The 18781-nt window shown below is 35.5% G+C and overlaps 1 protein-coding gene across 1 annotated transcript in view; it reads right to left on the bottom strand.

The window, feature by feature from the left end:
• LOC115210999 (arrestin domain-containing protein 3) overlaps positions 1–18781 on the bottom strand; it is a 107140-nt gene that overhangs the window by 49551 nt on the left and 38808 nt on the right. The window contains exon 2 of the mRNA XM_029779836.2: positions 9958–10030. Coding sequence (XP_029635696.1) covers positions 9958–10030 — 73 coding nt within the window. The remainder of the gene's footprint in view (positions 1–9957; positions 10031–18781) is intronic.

Below are 18781 nucleotides of genomic sequence, written 5' to 3'. Positions count from 1 at the left end.
TACACAAGCATCATACAATCTGCCATTCACCCTCTGAGAGAGGCCTTTTCTTACAAACAGAAGAAATGGCTCTCTGAACTTTCTTCAGCCAGTTCATATTCTAGCAATTATACTTTCAGAGCACCCTTCTAATTAGGTCACCTAAGTAACAGAAAACGTCAACTACCTCTAAGGATCTGGGCATTCAAGAAATGTGATATGCATGTATGCACGGTGTCTGCACAACAGGTTCTATTCACAAGAAACTGGGTAACTGATGACTATGGTAGAAGACATTTGGTGAAGGTGTCATGGAATTGAACCCAGAATCACAGGGTTGTGAAGCAAGCATTTTAACCATACAGCCATGTTAACAAATGAAAGTAGATGAATAGATTGGGGGACAAAAAGATTCATGGAGATCCTATTTAGAAAGAGTAAAATGATATCTTTAATGAGTATGAAATCCTACCATATTTCTAATTAATATTGAAATATCTACTAAAAGCTTTGGTAATTATTGATTTCATCATCAGAAGACACCAGTAACGATATTACAGAAACGAGGAGAATGAATGGAGGGAGGAGCTTCCCCTAATTAATTAGCTCACCGAGACAGCATTATTATCTATCTACCTTGAAATTCACATGAAAATCAAAAGTAGTTACAAGGCTTAAATTAAAATATTTTTCCCTTTCTCTTTTTTTCTCTTCTTCTTTGCTTGTTTCTGATTCAAACAGTGTGTTTAATACACCCTTTTGTTTCACACTCGTACAAAACCAAACTTGTCTGAACAGATACAAGGACCTTGACAATATTAATAATCAATATTAAATAAACAAGTTTAATAATCAAATAGGCGAACTTGATGTTAGTGTTGTTTTCTCTCTCTTATCACCATGACCACAGTTTTTCCTGATAGGTGTAAAATAATAATGATAATCCTTTCTACTATGGGCACAAGGCCTGGATTTCTGTGGGAAGGAAGACAAACAATCACATCAACCCCCAGTACTTGACTGGTACTTAATTTATCGACCCTGAAAGGATGAAAGACAAAGTTGACCTCAGAGGAACTTAAGCTCAGAATGTAGTGACAGGTGAAATACCACTAAGCTTTTCACCCAAATGAGCTAATGACTGCCAGCACACCACCTTAATAATAATAATAATAATAATAATAATCCTTTCTACTATAGCCACAAGGCCTGAAATTTGAGGAAAGGGACAAGTTAACTACATTGATCCCAGTGTTCCACTGGTGCTTAATTTATCGACCCTGAAGAGATGAAAGGCAAAACTGACTTCAGCAGAATTTGAACTCAAAACATAAAGATGGATGAAATGCTGCTAAGCATTTTGCCCAGTATGCTAACGATTCTGCCAGCTTGCCACCTTAATAATAATAATAATAATAATAATAATAATAATTCATTTTACTAAAGGCACAAGGCCTGAAATTTTTGTGGGGAAGGGGTTTGTCGATTACATCAACCCCAGTACTTTACTGGCACTTGTTTCATCAACCCCAAAAAGATGAAAGGTGAAGTCAACCTCAGCAGAATTTGAACTCAGAACCTAAGAACAGACAAAATGCTGCTAAGCATTGTACCCACCATGCTAACGGTTCCGCCAGCTTGCAGTCTCCAAATAGTCCTTTCTACTATAGGCACAAGGCCTGAAATTTCGGGGAGGGGGATAGTTGATTACATCAACCCCAGTGTGTAACTGCTACTTACTTTATCAACCCCAAAAGGATGAAAGGTAACTCTTTACTTGTTTCAGTCATTTGACTGTAGCCATGCTGGAGCACTACCTTTATTCGAGCAAATTGACCCCAGGACTTATTCTATCGGTCTCTTTTGCCGAACCGCTAAGTTACGGGGATGTATACACACCAGCATCAGTTGTCAAGCGATGTTGGGGGGACAAACACAGACACACAAACAAACATACACATATATATATACATATATATGACGGGCTTCTTTCAGCTTCCGTCTACCAAATCCACTCACAAAGGCTTTGGTCGACCCGAGGCTATAGCAGAAGACACTTGCCCAAAGTGCCATGCAGTGGGACTGAACCCGGAACCATGTGGTTGGTAAACAAGCTACATACCACACAGCCACTCCTGCGCATACTTTGACAGAATTTGAACTCAGAACACAGTGATGAGCGAAATGCTACTAAACATTTTGTCTGGCATGCTAACAATTCAGCCGGTGCACCACCTGAACAATAATGATAGTTTCAAATTTTGCCACAAGGGCAGCAATTTTGGTGGGAGGGGATGAGTCGATTACATCGACCCAGTGCGTAACTGGTACTTAATTTATCAACTCCAAAAGGATGAAAGGCAAAGTTGACCTCAGCAGAATTTAAACTCAGAATGTAGCAACAGATGAAATACCTATTTCTTTACTACCCACAAGGGGCTAAACACAGAGAGGACAAACAAGGAGAGACAAACGGATTAAGTCGATTATATCGACCCCAGTGCATAACTGGTACTTATTTAATCGACCCTGAAAGGATGAAAGGCAAAGTCGACCTCGGCAGAATTTGAACTCAGAACGTAGCGGCAGACGAAATACCGCTAAGCATTTCTCCCAGCATGCTAACAATTCTCCCAGCTCGCCACCTAAATAATAATAATAATAATGCAAGGTAGCTCTTCTTTGTGGAATTTTATTTTGAAAACAGAACAACAGCACATTTTACCATGAAGTTTCCTTGTAGATCTCATATGTTATATACAAGAGTATAGAAAAGCTGTGCAATGATTTATCGGCAAGCTCTATTCATCAATCATCAATCCAAATCTATAAAATTAATAGCTCTTGTTTCAAATAGATTCTGACTATCTATCATGTCTAGCAATGTGTGATATCAATTTTTTTTTTTTTTTTTTTACTGTAAGCTAGCTACGAGGTTGCTATTGTCAAGTCCTAGCAACAGCATCTTGCCTGTTGCTTCTTCGATATTGAACACACTTTCATTTATTTATTTATCTGTCTAGTTGTATGGCCTCGACATGTATTACTTACTTACTGCTTTCAGTAACTGGACTGTGGCCATGCTGGGGTACCACCATCAAGGTGAACACCAGTTTTTGAAAAGGTACAAATATAAACATACACATAAACAGACATACATACAATATATATATACAGTAATACTTCACTTTACAAGGACCCACTTTATGAGACCCCAGGTTTATGAGTTTTATTTCATAATAAATATAAAAATCCAAATTTTGAACAAAGTGCAAGAGTGTCTACTATCGTAACAAATGCTTCTGCGTGTTACTAAGAAATTTATATAGAGTTAAAGAAAGATTCTAAACAAACAACTTTAGACTTGTTTTTTTAAAAAGAAATCTACAAGTCCATCTCTTTACTTCACATAAAATATTCTTTACACTCTACTGTTGTTTTATTGCCATTTATTTATAAGTATTATGTGGCTGTGTGGTAAGTAGCCTGCTTACAAACCACATGGTTCCAGATTCAGTGCCACTGCGTGACAACTTGGGCAAATGTCTTCTACTATAGCCTCGGGCTGACTAAAGCCTTGTGAGTGGATTTGGGAGACGGAAACTGAAAGAAGCCTGTAGTGTATATATATGTATGTATGTGTGTGTGTGTGTATATGTTTGTGTTTGACCCCCAACATCGCCTGACAACCAATGCTGGTATGTTTATGTCCCTGTAACTTAGCAGTTTGGCAAAAGAGACTGATAGAATAAGTAACAGGCTTACAAAGAATAAGTCCTGGAGTCGATTTGCTGGACTAAAGGCCGTGCTCCAGCATGGCCACAGTCAAATGACTGAAACAAGTTAAAGAGTAAAGAATATTTTTCTAAGAACAAATTACAATTTATAACATTGCTACTATGGGAAATTATTGCTCTGTTTTATGAGTGGTCTCCAAGAACAAATTAACTCGAATATCAAGGCATTACTGTGTATGTATGTATATGTACGTATGTATATATATATATATATATAATATATATATATATATATATATACATACACATATATACATATGCATATATCACAATTGTTGCAACATCCCTTTTTCCATGCTTGCATAGATCAGACAAAATTCATTGAGGCAGATTTTCTGTGATTTCCTGTGACTGGATAACTTTCCTGTCACCAGCTCTCATCTGTTTCCAAGCAACATAAATATTTCCCCATGCACAGATGTGTTTTCATGGAAGATTTGAAATGAATGACACTGCTTGCATGACAGTGACACACATTTACAACTACTGGGTGACGTCAAGGCAAGGAGACACCAACATACACACACATATACATACATAGGTTTCCGGCTATCAAATCCACTCACAAGGCTGTGGTCATCATGGGGCTATAGTAGAAGATTCTTGCCCACTGTGTGTGTGTGCGCATGCATATATATATATGTGATGGTGCATGGCTCAGTGATTAGAGCATCGGATTCACAATGATGAGGTAGTGAGTTCGATTACCGGACCGGGCTGCGTGTTGTGTTCTTGAGCAAGACACTTTATTTCACGTTGTTCCAGCTCATTCAGCCACAGAAATGAATTGCGATGTCATTGGTGCCAAGCTGTATCGGCCCTTGCCTTTCCCTTGGATAACATCAGTGGCGTGGAGAGGGGAGGCCGGTATGCATGGATGACTGCTGGTCTTCCATAAACAACCGCGTCCAAAATTGTGCCTCAGAGAGGAACTTTCTCAGTGCAATCCCAGGGTCATTCATGACCGAAGGGGGTGTTTACCCTTTTATTTACACACACACACACACACACACACACACACACACAGGCATATATATAATGTGTGTGTATATATGTGTGTGTGTGCATGGATGTTAAATTTCCACCTGGCTGAAAGCCACTGTTGTTTATACTTTGCTACTTTATGTCCTGTGACTTAGCACTTTGACAAATAGAGCCTGATTAACTAAGTTACTAAACTGAAACAAGCACTGATGGGGTGAGGTTCCATTATGATTGACTGAACACCTAGAAGTTGGTGCCCCAGTCCATGGCTGCAGTCCAATAACAAAAAATAGTAAAAGAGGGGTAAATGTAGGTGCAGGTATAGCCAGGTCGTTAAGAAGGTTGCTTTGGAACCACACAGTTTCAGGTTCAGTCTCACTACACAGCACTGTGGTAAAATCTCTTCTACTACAGTCCCAGATTAACCAATGTCCTATGAGTGAATTTACTAGATGGAAACTGTGAGGAAGCATACTGTGCATGTATGTGAGTGTATGTATGCATGTGTGTGTGAATATGTCTGTGTGTGTGTGTGTGTGTCTTTCTATTTGTCATACACACACACACACACACCCTGATAATGCTTGACAACTGGTGTTGGTTTGTTTACATCTCCACAACTTAGTGGCTCAGCGAAAGAGACCCAACAGAACAAGTACCAAACTTTAAAAAAATAAGTAAGTACTGAAGTTGATTTCTTTGACTAAAACCCTTCGAGGTGTTGCCCCAGCATGGCCACAATCGAATGACTAAAGCAAGTAAGAGAGAAAAAGACAAAAGGCAAAAAACGGTAGAAGCCATATAAAAAGATAAACGAATGAAAGAAAGAAAGAAAGAAGTGTTTGAAAGAAAATCAGCCAACGAGATGTGACAGTGAAGACTACAATGGTAGCTTCCTCATAACTTGATTATGCTTAAAAATTAATGTCGCAGAATTCTACACATTTGTCTATGTATGTATGTATATGTACATGTATGGTATTAAAATTTTGAGTGAATGTGTATACATGTCAGAGTGTATGTATGTGTATATAAATTCAATATTAAAATTTTGAATGCATGTGTATACATTATATATATATTTATTTATTTACATGTACATACACACACAAATGTGTGTGTGTGTGTGTGTGTGTAACATATACACCTATACACACATATATTTATATACATACATACACTACATGCATAACCCATGTCAGCATGGAAAACAGATGTTAATGATAATGATGAGGATGTATACATATATATATACACATACACGCATGCACACATATGTAGCATGTATATACATACATTTATATACACACACATATATATATATATATATATATATATATATATGCAAAGTTATACACACACATATATTTATATACATACAACAGCATGGAAAATGCATGTTAAATGATGATGATGATACACATATACATACATACACATATATACATACACACACATGTACATATACATACAACACATACACATACAATTACAAATTATAGTCTTATGCACAGTTTCCATGTCCCAAATTCTAGCCAATGCAAGGCTAGAGCAAGATACACTCACCAAGGTTCTACACTGAGATCGAACCCAGAACCACATGGTTCCAAAGCAAACTTCTTTACCACACAAATTAATTTTATATATTTATCTATCTTTTACTTGTTTCGGTCATTAGACTGTGGCCATGCTGGGGCACCACCTTGAAGAATTTCTAGTCAAATTAATCTGCCCCAGTACTTATTTTTAGTCTGGTACTTATTCTATTGGTCTCTTTTGCCAAACGCTAAGTTACAGGGATGTAAACACACCAACACCAGTTATCAAATGGTGGTGGTGGGACAAACACACATGCACATATACACAACAGGCTTCTTTCAGTTTCCATCTACCAAATCCACTCACAAGGCTTTGGCTGACCTGAGGCTATAGTAGAAGACACTTGCCAAAGGTTCTACGCAGTGGGACTGAACCTGGAACCATGTGGTTAGGAAGTGAAGTTCTTATCACATGCCACACCTGCACCTATTTGTTACCTTAATTTTTTTAGTTCTCCCATAAAAAGCATAGTTTGATCTTCAAGTAAATATTTCACATCTGAACTATCTTGTAGTAAGTGAAGGCATATGGCTCAGTAGGTTAGTGTGTTGCACTCACAACTGCAAGATTGCTGTTTCAGTTCCTGAACTGGGTGGTGTGGTGTGTTCTTAAACAAAGCTCTTCATTTCACATTGCTTCAGTTCACTCAGCTGTAAGTGGGTACCTTTCAGTTCACTGGGTTACTGTTCAAAGAGTGTTGTGATCTCGGTCACTTATGTGTCATGGAAACCCAGTAAACAGCATTATAAGTCCTAGGACATGAGACAGAAATGTTCAGGGGACTTTTTTTTTTATATTCAGTAGTAAAGTATCTTGCAAGTTACTTGGTTACCTTGCCAGTGCTGCTGCCATCTAAAAAGCATCCGGTCCACACTGTTAAGTGGGTGACATTCGGAAGGGCATCCAGCTGTAACAACCTATTTCTTTACTACCCACAAGGGGCTAAACACAGAGGGGACAAACAAGGACAGACAAACGGATTAAGTCGATTATATCGACCCCAGTGCGTGACTGGTACTTATTTAATCGACCCTGAAAGGATGAAAGGCAAAGTTGACCTCGGCGGAATTTGAACTCAAAACATAGCAGCAGACAAAATACTGTTAAGCATTTCGCCTGGCGTGCTAACCACTCTGCCAGCTCACCGCCTTTAAAATAACCATGCCAAAACTGACCTTGCCTGTGCTGGTGCCACGTAAAAAGCACTCAGTCCACTCCTATAGAGTGGTTGGTGTTAGGAAAGGCACCCAGCCGTAAAAACCATACCAAAACAGACATGGAAGTATGGCGCAGTCTTCTGCCTGGCCAGCTCCTTTCAAACCATCCAACCCATGCCAGCATGGAAGGCGGATGTTAAACAATGATGAGTAAACTGTATCACGATAGTAAATCATAAACCATATTTCTCACCTAACCTAGAAGACTAAAGGGAAAATAAGAAGATAGAGGGTTTCAATTTGTATGGGAACATATCATTCGCATAATATATTTTTCACATTCAGAAATAAGCTACATGCCGAAAGTGTAAATAATTTTTAAAAAGAAGAAACAAAAACGATATCAAAACCAAAATAAATTAACCAAAAACTATCTACCATCTTTCTAAACAGTCGTGCTTAAATAACATACAGGCACAAATTGTTTACCTTTCCTCTGTCATCACCCGTTATCAACTTCAAGAATATATGTGTGTGTATGTATATGTGTGTATGTATATATATGTATATATATATATATATATATATATATATATATATAGGTAATATTTTGGAATATGAAAATATTACATAATTATTTAGATAAATATTCACGAGGAAAAAAAACTGCAGTTAACCCTACTGTACTCATATCACACCAATGCTGGGCAAAATATAGCCCTGAATTAAGAAATAATGAGATGCTTGTTTTTTTTTTCCATGCTACCCTGGGCTGGATGAATATGTACTGAGGCACTGTTTTACAGCCAGCTACTCTTCTTGTTGCTTACATGTTTTTCAAGAAATGTTTGTATTTTTATTTTTCATTGCACCAGTCTTCCGAATTTGAGAAGGGCACTGTTAGCGCTACCAACCTTAATGTTAACTTCTTTCTCCACATCTCCATTACAACTGGATGTTACTGCCAAGGTATGTGAATTCTTCACATTCTTCTACGTGATCATCTACAGAGATTGAGTTCTTAATAGATCATTGCCCATCTCATTACTTCGATTTTTTTCAACACTAATGGTCAAACCTAGTTTTTTCAGCAATAAGCTGTTGGTCATTTCTGCTTTGCCTTCAGCAATAAGCGCCAACTTACAGTGAAATGCAGTCCATGCAAGTCCATTGTGATGACCTAGAAACTTTAGCAGAATATAATCAACAACAAGAGTGAATTAAAAGGATGAGAGTATGCAACCTTGTCTCACACCTGACTGAACTGAAAAAAAAGTCAGTGTCACCTGTCCCTGTTCATACACAATATTTTCAATTTGAGATCCTTAATGAATCTCTAAAACACACAACATCAGTAGGAAGGTCAAAATCCAGCTGTTCCCAAGCATCATATTTTCTAACTTCCTCTATGGCTGTCAGTCATGGCTTCTGACTAAGGCACTAGACAGGAAATTGAACATCTTCCATCCAACCACTGCAGGACAAGGTGATGAAAGATCCAAGTAAGAGAACTGAGTGTTGAAATCACCACCATGAAGCTGCCAGAAAGCCATATGCTTTGGCCATACCTCGGGAAATGGTCAGAAGTGGTTGTTGGAGAATTTCTACAATTCTACCAGTTCCAATTTCTGGCCTCCTAATTCCTTTGATTGTAATCCGATGGATTATTATGTGTGGGATGCAGCTGAGAAAGACACCAACCGTCCTACTTGAAATATCAAGGCTGAGCTGATGGACAAGACCAGGGAGGTGTTTGAAGAGCTTCCCAGGGGGACACACAGTGAGGAGCACATGCACCAGGTTCAAGAGCCAACTTCAGGCCATGTTGAAAGCTGAGGGTGGCTACTTGGATTCAACTGCTGTCTCCCAGCCATAATCTAGTTGACAATTTTCTGATTTTTTCAAAAATATTTTTATCTTTGGATGACATTGTTTCTTTTCCCTTATGTGCAAACTGTCAAATTTAGCCCAAACACTCTGCAGCCAGCCCAGATATTCTATCTGTTTTATGTTCAAACTGGCTAGATCCAAGCTGTCACACATACCCTACAATGTCATTCTAAAAATAAACAATCACGTCAGTGAAATCTTGAAACTACGAGATAATTTATGATTAATTCAAAGCAGTGTGAATAAATAAGTATTACATTTGGCAGAGTAATCTGAATGATGAAGGGTTAAGCCATTACAGAAGAATTATTTAGGAACAATCAAAATAACTCTTTCACAATGTAACTAATTCAGTTTCAACATACAATCCAAGACCAGGTCATTTGCCAAATAAGTAGATTTTCAAAATTTAAGTTGTTAGAATTTTAGAAATATTTTCAAGTTTTACTAAAAGCAGAATAAAATTAAATTCAGTATAAGTTATTTGGCTTTTTTTTTTTTTTTAACAAAACAAATATCTATATAATCATAATAATTTACAGAAAATTTACCCCATTGGGAGATCAAAAGCAAAATTGAACTCATGCCTTCCTTCAGTTAATGTTTCTCTCCCCTCAGACACTTCTGCAATAGAGAAAAATAAATGAATAAATAAATATATAAATAAACATACCATACATAAAAACAACAAAAACAAATAAACAAAAGTGAAAATTAACAAACAAAAAATAAATAAGATAAAGAAATATATTTTTGATAATGCATTCATGTTAGCCACACGTAAATTGTTTTATATGAATTGGCTGACACTGAGAATGCAAAATATGAATAGAATGGACACAAGGAACCAGGAATCATTACAAACAATTGCAGAGTTTTTGATGGGTTTGCTTTTTTTTCTATTATTCAGTCACTGATCACATTTAAAATATCAATACCTGGTGGTCATCCACCAATACAATAACAATACCACCATGTTTCACCGGCATTTCTTTTGAATTCCACACATTATTCATTTGAAATGTACAAAAAAATAAAATAAAACAAAACAAAGGAAAAAAAGGTTAAAAAAAAAAAAAGCTCCACTACTTCTATCCTCAATTGGACAATGACATCCTTCATAAACCATTAGTAATTAACTAATTAACATATATTGCAATCACTAAAACAACTGAAGTTGACTGCTTTTCTAAACAGAAAAATACAAAATCAATGGTGTATGCTCACTTTGCTAGAAATAGCAGATGATTGTTTCTCAAATCCCATCCTACAGCTTAAATGAAAAGGAAGGACACATTGGCTAGCACATAGTCCTAGATACACTGTCTGAATAAAAGATGGGATGGACATGGGTGGAACACCTTGATGATAGGTCTGTCTGTTCTATCAAGGCAACCTGGACAAACAGCAGCAAAAACAAAAAAAAATATTAACTATAATATTAACATAGGCGCAGGAGTGGCTGTGTGGTAAGTAGCTTGCCTACCAACCACATGGTTCTGGGTTCAGTCCCACTGCGTGGCATCTTGGGCAATGTCTTCTGCTATAGCCTCGGGCCAACCAAAGCCTTGTGAGTGGATTTGGTAGACAGAAACTGAAAGAAGCCTGTCGTATATATGTATATATATATGTATGTGTGTGTGTGTGTGTGTTTGTGTTTGTCCCCCTAGCATTGCTTGACCACCGATGCTGGTGTGTTTACGTCCCCGTCACTTAGCGGTTCGGCAAAAGAGACCAATAGAATAAGTAGTGGGCTTACAAAGAATAAGTCCCGGGGTCAATTTGCTCGACTAAAGGTGGTGCTCCAGCATGGCCGCAGTCCAATGACTGAAACAAGTAAAAGAGTAAAAGAGATAAAGGAACAATGGCGAAGCAGATGTGAGCTTAGGACAGCAAACCCTTCAGTAATAAAGGAAAGAACTACCTGTTCAGACAAATACACTGGCTAACACACAGCATAATGGAGTGGACAGTGCAGACTCAAGCTAAACTGGAGAATCCTATGAGCACAGGACTGACCTTACAGATTTTCACCAACACTTTCGGGGATACATATATATACATAAATGTATATATACATATATATATATATATATATATCTTTATATATACAAAACTGAGAATGTGTGTCTGTCTGTGTGTTTCCCTAAAACTTGAGAACTACATAACCAATTTCATTCAAATTTTACACATGCCTTACTTAGGGTCCATGTTCAACTTCTTGTCTAGAGCGAGCCCATAGCAATATCATATCTTCTCCACTATTTCAGTATTACGTGTTAAAAGTGAAACAAAAACATTTCTCTATTTTATGTCAGATACTTTCACTTTAACAATAAAAATAATAATAACAATTGAATTATATGTAGTAAGTAATAATTAAAATCAAACTAAAGTATAATATAATCGTAACATAAAAAAAAAAGTAAAAATAGCAATTGGTATAAAATTGCATCAATGATTTTAACTTGAATAAATGGTTTCACATGAATGGAAATAAATTAAAAATAAAATTAGCGTGCAGAAATGGAATAGTCCAGATGGATAATAAAAAATTAAATTAAAGAAAAGATTATTGTCTATAAAGTATACAACGTAGAGAAAAAAGAAGAGCTAACAATTCCAGTCTGTTATATATTTTGAGTATTGTTATCACTAGCGATATCAAGATATAACTTTGTATTTTGCATTTTATGTGTAGATGTATATATAGATATACATGTAATATGTACACACATATATACACATATATACATGCACTAGCACTATGACCCGGCAACGACGGGTCTTTAACATATATATATATATATATAGCAATTAAGGACAACTACTTAATAAGGAAAACTTAACAAGAAATTGTCAGGTAGATAGCGTGAAAACCTCATAAGAGAATAAATTTCGAAAATAATTATTTCTTATTGAAATTGCATTCGGTGGGATTAGTAATATTTTTGGTAGAAATGACTAATTGTCCCTCTTAGCGTGTGGCATGTATGTATAATGCTCTCTGGCATGTATGTATAATGCCCTCTATATATAAATATATATATATATATATGTACACATATATATACATATATATATATATACACATATATACATATGTTTTCACATATATATATATACATATATATACACACACATTTGTTTTTACTGTGTTATTCTCTTTGTTCTGTCTCTTACTGTTTTTACTTTTATTGTTTTTACTTGTTGTTTTGTCCTTACTGTCCTGTTCTTGTTACTAGTTTTACCCCTCCACAAAAAAATCCCAAATTTTATTTAATTTGCTTTGCGGGAAGGACTGCTTCAACAAAGTCGCATCTTGTCCTTACCTTCAGAACGCGGAGTAGACGAAACAGGGACAACTGAAGAAGGGGAATATTCCCTGTGTTGTATGTCTTGTACTCTGATTTTTCATTGTTTGATAAAAAGTTGGTTTCTATGTTTTCATTTCTCATTGTGTTCAACGTTTTTTTTTTTTTGATGTCCTGTACCCATATATGCATGTATATATACATATAGATGTAGGTATGTACGTATATATACATATATTAATATATTATTTATATTATATGATCGAACGCCACGCATCCTTTTCCAAGTATATATACATACATATATATATATATATATATATATATGTATATGTACATATATTAATATATTATTTATATTATATGATCGAATGCCACGCATCCTTTTCCATGTATATATACATACATATATATACATATATATATATATATATATATATATATATATATATATATATATATATATATACATTCATATATCTATATATATAAAGATGAGAATGTGTGTCTGTCTGTGTATCTGTGTGAATCCCTAAAACTTGAGAACTACACAAGCAATTTCATTCAAATTTTACACATGCCTTACTTAGGGTCCATGTAGTGTCATAGGCAAAAAAATTTCTTAACTTCTTGCCTAGTGCGAGCCCACAGCAGTATCATATCTTCTCCACTATTTCAGTATTACATGTCAAAAGTGAAACAATAACATCTCTCTATCATAATGTCAGATACTTTAACTTTAATAGTTTTAATTTAATACTGAAACTATTAAAGTGAAACTAATATCTCACATATATACAGGTATACATACATATATATGATATATTATATATTATGTATGTATATATATATATATATGCATACATCTGCACAAATGTATATATATACGTGTATATATATATAGATGTGTATATATTCATGTATATGTATAGATGTGTATGTATACATGTATATTTATAGCTGTATATGTATAGATGGATATGTATAGATGTATTTCTATAGATATAGATGTTTACATGTATATATGTACATGTATATATATATATATAGAGAGAGAGATGTACATGTAATATGTACACATATATATACACATATATACATGCATACATATATACACCAGTGTATATATGTATGTATGTTAGTTGTTTTCATACTGGAGTTGTATAGCACTTGTCATCGAATCAAGTTTTCTTTATACTTTTGACGTGGGACGAAGAGAATTTGGTAGAAAAATTATTAAACTTTATTATTGATTATTGTTTGGCTTCCTGTTTTGTATCCAAGCCAGCTTACGCAACAGGACAACCAACTGCTCCATCACAATCAATCGCACAACATTGATACATATATATATATATATATACATACATACATATATGTATGTATAAACACACACACACACACTCATGTATTGAATTCTATTCTGATCATTCAACTAAACATTTTATATATATATATATATATATATATATATATATATATATCTTGATGATGTGTAGATATAGAAGAAAGTATAATCAATAATATCTGCATCTGTCATCAACATTATTCACATTGAATATTCTCTGCTCTGGATATTTTCTTTATTCTTTTCCTCTGCTAGTCTGTCTTCTGTTACGCCTAACTTCCTTCGGATTATTGTGATCTTTCTCCAAGTTATCTTCGACCTAACTTTCGGTTAGAAGAAAACCCCTCCCAGACATGCAAGATTTTATGTGGTTGGTTGGTTGTTGTTGTCCCCGTTTTGACACCTACAGACTCTGGTGTCTACAGGAAAAAATATGGACAGGAAAGGAATTCTACAATGCAGAAATTCTAGGCAGGAAGGACTGAGAAAACAGTTCTGTGCAAAAAAAAAAAAAAATGAAGAAAAAAAAAGGAAGAAAAAAAAAAACCTCAGGGAGTGAAACACAATAGGAGTGAGAAGAGACAGATGTTCCAGATGGGTCTGGGTGGAAAGGGAATTTAACCAGTTCAGAGGAACAAAAGCCTTTGCAATTGTTGTAGAAGTATTTGTGAGCTTGTGTTTGTGGCAAAGTAATAATGACTGAATGTTTGCCAATCAGCTGAATGGATGTTGTGTGTGTGTAGCAGTAGCTCTGCTCTACACGTACTAACCATACTTGCAGTATGTTTAGGCTTTGTATTAAGTAAGAAATTGATCAGGACTGAAGTACTTATTGTCTCTAACCTAATCTTTGGGATGCAATTTTCGTCAGTCTGAGAAATCATGTAATATCTTGGTAGCTTTGGGGATTTTATTTGTGGTTTATGTATAGAGAGGGTGTAAAAGAATTATTGAAATAATTATTCCCTTAATATCATCATCATCATTATCATCATCATCATTTAGCGTCCGCTTTCCATGCTAGCATGGGTTGGACGGTTCAACTGGGGTCTGTGAAGCTGGAAGGCTTCATCAGGCCCAGTCAGATCTGGCAGTGTTTCTACGGCTGGATGCCCTTCCTAACGCCAACCACTCCGCGAGTGTAGTTATGGGTAGGAATTATGTCTTTGTGCTGTTGAAAGGGACTAGGTGGTTATGTTCCAATTGAAGGGTATTTTCAAAGTAATTTTAATAATGAATATCTAAGATGTCTGTGAATGATGGTTGCATCAAAGAGGAAAAAAAAAGAAGAAAAAACCCCAGAAAATAGTTATGTCATCCGCATAAGTGTGTATTGTTTGTTAGACAGGATAGCTTGTAGGTCATTACTAATTGTAGAGAAGAAAAGGTGAGGGTGCATAACTGAAACTTGGGATACACCAGCCTTAACCCCTTAGCATTTGGATTACTTTATCAAATGTAGTAATGCTTATTTATTCACACTGTCTTGAATTATTCATGTATTATCTCAGAGTTTCGAGATTTTGCTGATCTGCTTGATTATATTTGGAATGACATTGTAGAGTAGGTGCGAGAGGCCAGACCTGGCTGGTCTGAAGATAAAACAGGTAGAGTATTTGGGCAGCATGTGGCTGGTTTAAATGCTAAAGGGTTTATAGAATGTAGGTTAGAGATAGTTCTGGCAACATAAGCTATTCTAGAGAGATCTGTGAGGAAATTACAAAAAAAAAAAAAGGATGAAGAAAAGAGCACAGATACAAGATTTGCTTTGAAAAAAAAAAAGGGCAGCAAGTTATATTAAAATTCAAATAACAGAAAATATTGCAGACCAAATAGTAAACGTATCACGATTATTATTTTAATATCTGCTTTTCGAGGATGCTAACATGGAAGGCAGACATTAAACGGTGACAATGATGATGATGTACAGGTCAGATAGGGTTTATTGAAACAGATTTTCTATGGCCAGATACCCTTCTTATTATCAGCTCTCATCTGTTTCCAAGCAAGATATTTCCCTTGGTCAAACATATTTTCACAGAATATTAAAATGAATGACACTGATTCTATGAAAGTGATACTCTTTACAACAATAATATGATATCATAAGGAGACACAAACATACACGTGTACTCATACATACACATATGTTGGGCTTCTTTCAGATTCCATCTTCCAAATTCACTCACAAGGCTTTGACCAAACTAGAGCTATGGTAGAGAACACTTGGTCAAAGTGCCACACAGTAGGATTAAACCCAAAACCACATGGCTGAGAAGTAAAGATCTCAAGTTGATCTAAAGCAAATCCTGTTCTTTGAAAGACAAAGGTAGCTAGTTTGAAAATAAATGAAATGATAGCACTTTCATAATAGCTAACCTTAACATGGTCGGTTGATAGGTACCCAGAGAGCTATTTTTGTGTTTTAATAGAAATAGAACAATAAATATAAAGCACAATAGTTGTGTAATATATATCATGGCATTCAAAACATGAGTTGAACAACTGGTTACCTACAAGTTAGTAAAGATAATCCACACCAAATTAGTTATCTTAGATAAACCTCAACGAATAATGTCAATGACACATCGAAGATAATAACAATACCAAGAACTAAAACTAATTAACTCTTATTGTTGCTAATGTTTAGGTGAGACAAGGATGTCTTGGTTACGAACAAAAAGATTTCTCTGCACTACAAACACTATTGAGTCAGATCAATCCGTGTGCAGAGGAGTGTCTCCGTACAAAAACTAAAACCAAAACTAACATTTTGTAAAGAAAACTACCTTCAGCTGACACCTTTCCAAAAATTGCAATTTAGAGAAGCCAAGTCAGCACTCGGAGGTGGAGGACTAGAAGAGATTCAGTACAAATGAAAATGGTGATTCATGTTACAAAAATCGAGTAAGAGGACAACATATTTAAGATATTTAAAACTTGCAAGAGAGATTCAATATCTTTTCGACTGTAAAAGTGACACTGCATGGTGGCATTCATGGAAAATGCCATGCAAGTAAGAATGGGGTAGGGTGAAATATCAATACTTGGTAAATTAATTGATTGGAAAAAAAAAAAAAACTTCATCAACATGCAGCAGCTACTAACTCATAGATACTGTTTCATCTCTCTGACTATTTTACCAAGACAGCAATGGTTCCTGTAAACTAGATACCTGTATACCGTCTCCATGCAAACCTATCTGACATACTTCCTCTTCTTACTCCTACCAAGTCTTAAACTCAATGCCCCACCCCACCTCCCTTGATCTTGCACTAAATGCTTTTTTCCAAAACTGCTGCCTTCTGGAAGTACAGTAGCAACTGAAGTAAAATATTAAATATGTTTACATTATAAGAAGTAAATTATTTTAACCCAACTTTCTACACACTATTATTTATAGCTTTATCCACTTTGAGTCCCACTGTTAAGGTATAATTTATTTCAGGTTTTCCCAGGTTTCTAAATTCTTATACTATAAACATCTTATAATTCTTGCTGGTAAGAACAAAGCTCCTAAAAAGGACGGAGGAAATTCAAAGTGTTGCTTTGGTATAATAGGACATCTCTCATGTTTAAAGTTGTGGGTTCAAGTCCCATGAGCAACCCTTTACATTTTTTCATCAAAGGAGTATTTTAACCCAATATTCTACAAGCTGTTATTTATAGTTTCATCTACTTTAAGTTCCATTGTTACAAAATAATTTACTTCATTAAATACAATGTTTCATTTGAAAGTGTGACACAGGCACAAGTACACTTTTGTATCAGAGTAAAATTTACCCTTTAGCATTTAAATTGGTCATATTCAGCCAAATCAGTCTAACTGTTTTACATGACCAGATCCAATCTCTCACACCTACCGTACATTGTCACTTTAAACATAAACAATCACATCATTGAAATCACAAAGCCTCTAGATAATCCATGATTAATTCAAAACAACGTGAATAAATAAGCGTTATATTTGACAGAGTAATCTGAATGCTAAAGAGTTAAACAAAACTATTTTCCTTATTTCTTTACTTCCCACAAGGGGCTAAAAACAGAGGGGACAAACAAGGACAGACAAAGGGATTAAGTCGATTACATCGACCCCAGTGTGTAACTGGTACTTAATTTATCGACCCCAAAAGGATGAAAGGCAAAGTTGCTCTCAGTGGAATTTGAACTCAGAACGTAATGGCAGACGAAATAACTGCTAAGCATTTCGCCTGGTGTGCTAACGTTTCTGCCAGCTCGCTGCCTTAGTTAAACAAAGCTATTTAACTAGTTAAACAAAAATATTTAAACAAAACTATTTTCCTTTAAGTTCATATACTTACAGACAAGGAGTGAGGAATCTTTCTCATCTGCTGGAAAAATTTTTATCTAGATTCACATTTGAAACAACCCACTAAAATCCCTTAAAACACCAGAAAAAATGGTTAAAACAACCATAACAGTTACCACTACCACTGTCACCACCACCACCACCATCATCATCATTTTAATGTCCTCCTTTTCCATGCTTGCAAAAATCAGACAGAATTTGCTCTGACAGATTTTTCTATGGCTAGATGCCCTTCTTTTTGCCAGCCCTCACCTGTTTCCAAGCAAGATAATATTTCTCCCATGACTAAACAGGATTCCATGGAAGATAGAAAACAAATGATACTGCCAGTAAGATGGTAACACTCACTTATAACCATCATGTGATTATATGATGTCAAA

This window comes from Octopus sinensis, linkage group LG4, assembly GCF_006345805.1.
Source record: "Octopus sinensis linkage group LG4, ASM634580v1, whole genome shotgun sequence".
NCBI classification, from domain to species: Eukaryota; Metazoa; Mollusca; class Cephalopoda; order Octopoda; family Octopodidae; genus Octopus; species Octopus sinensis.
The sequence above is the reverse complement of the archived record's forward strand: the minus strand, read 5'-3'. Positions and strand labels throughout refer to the sequence as shown.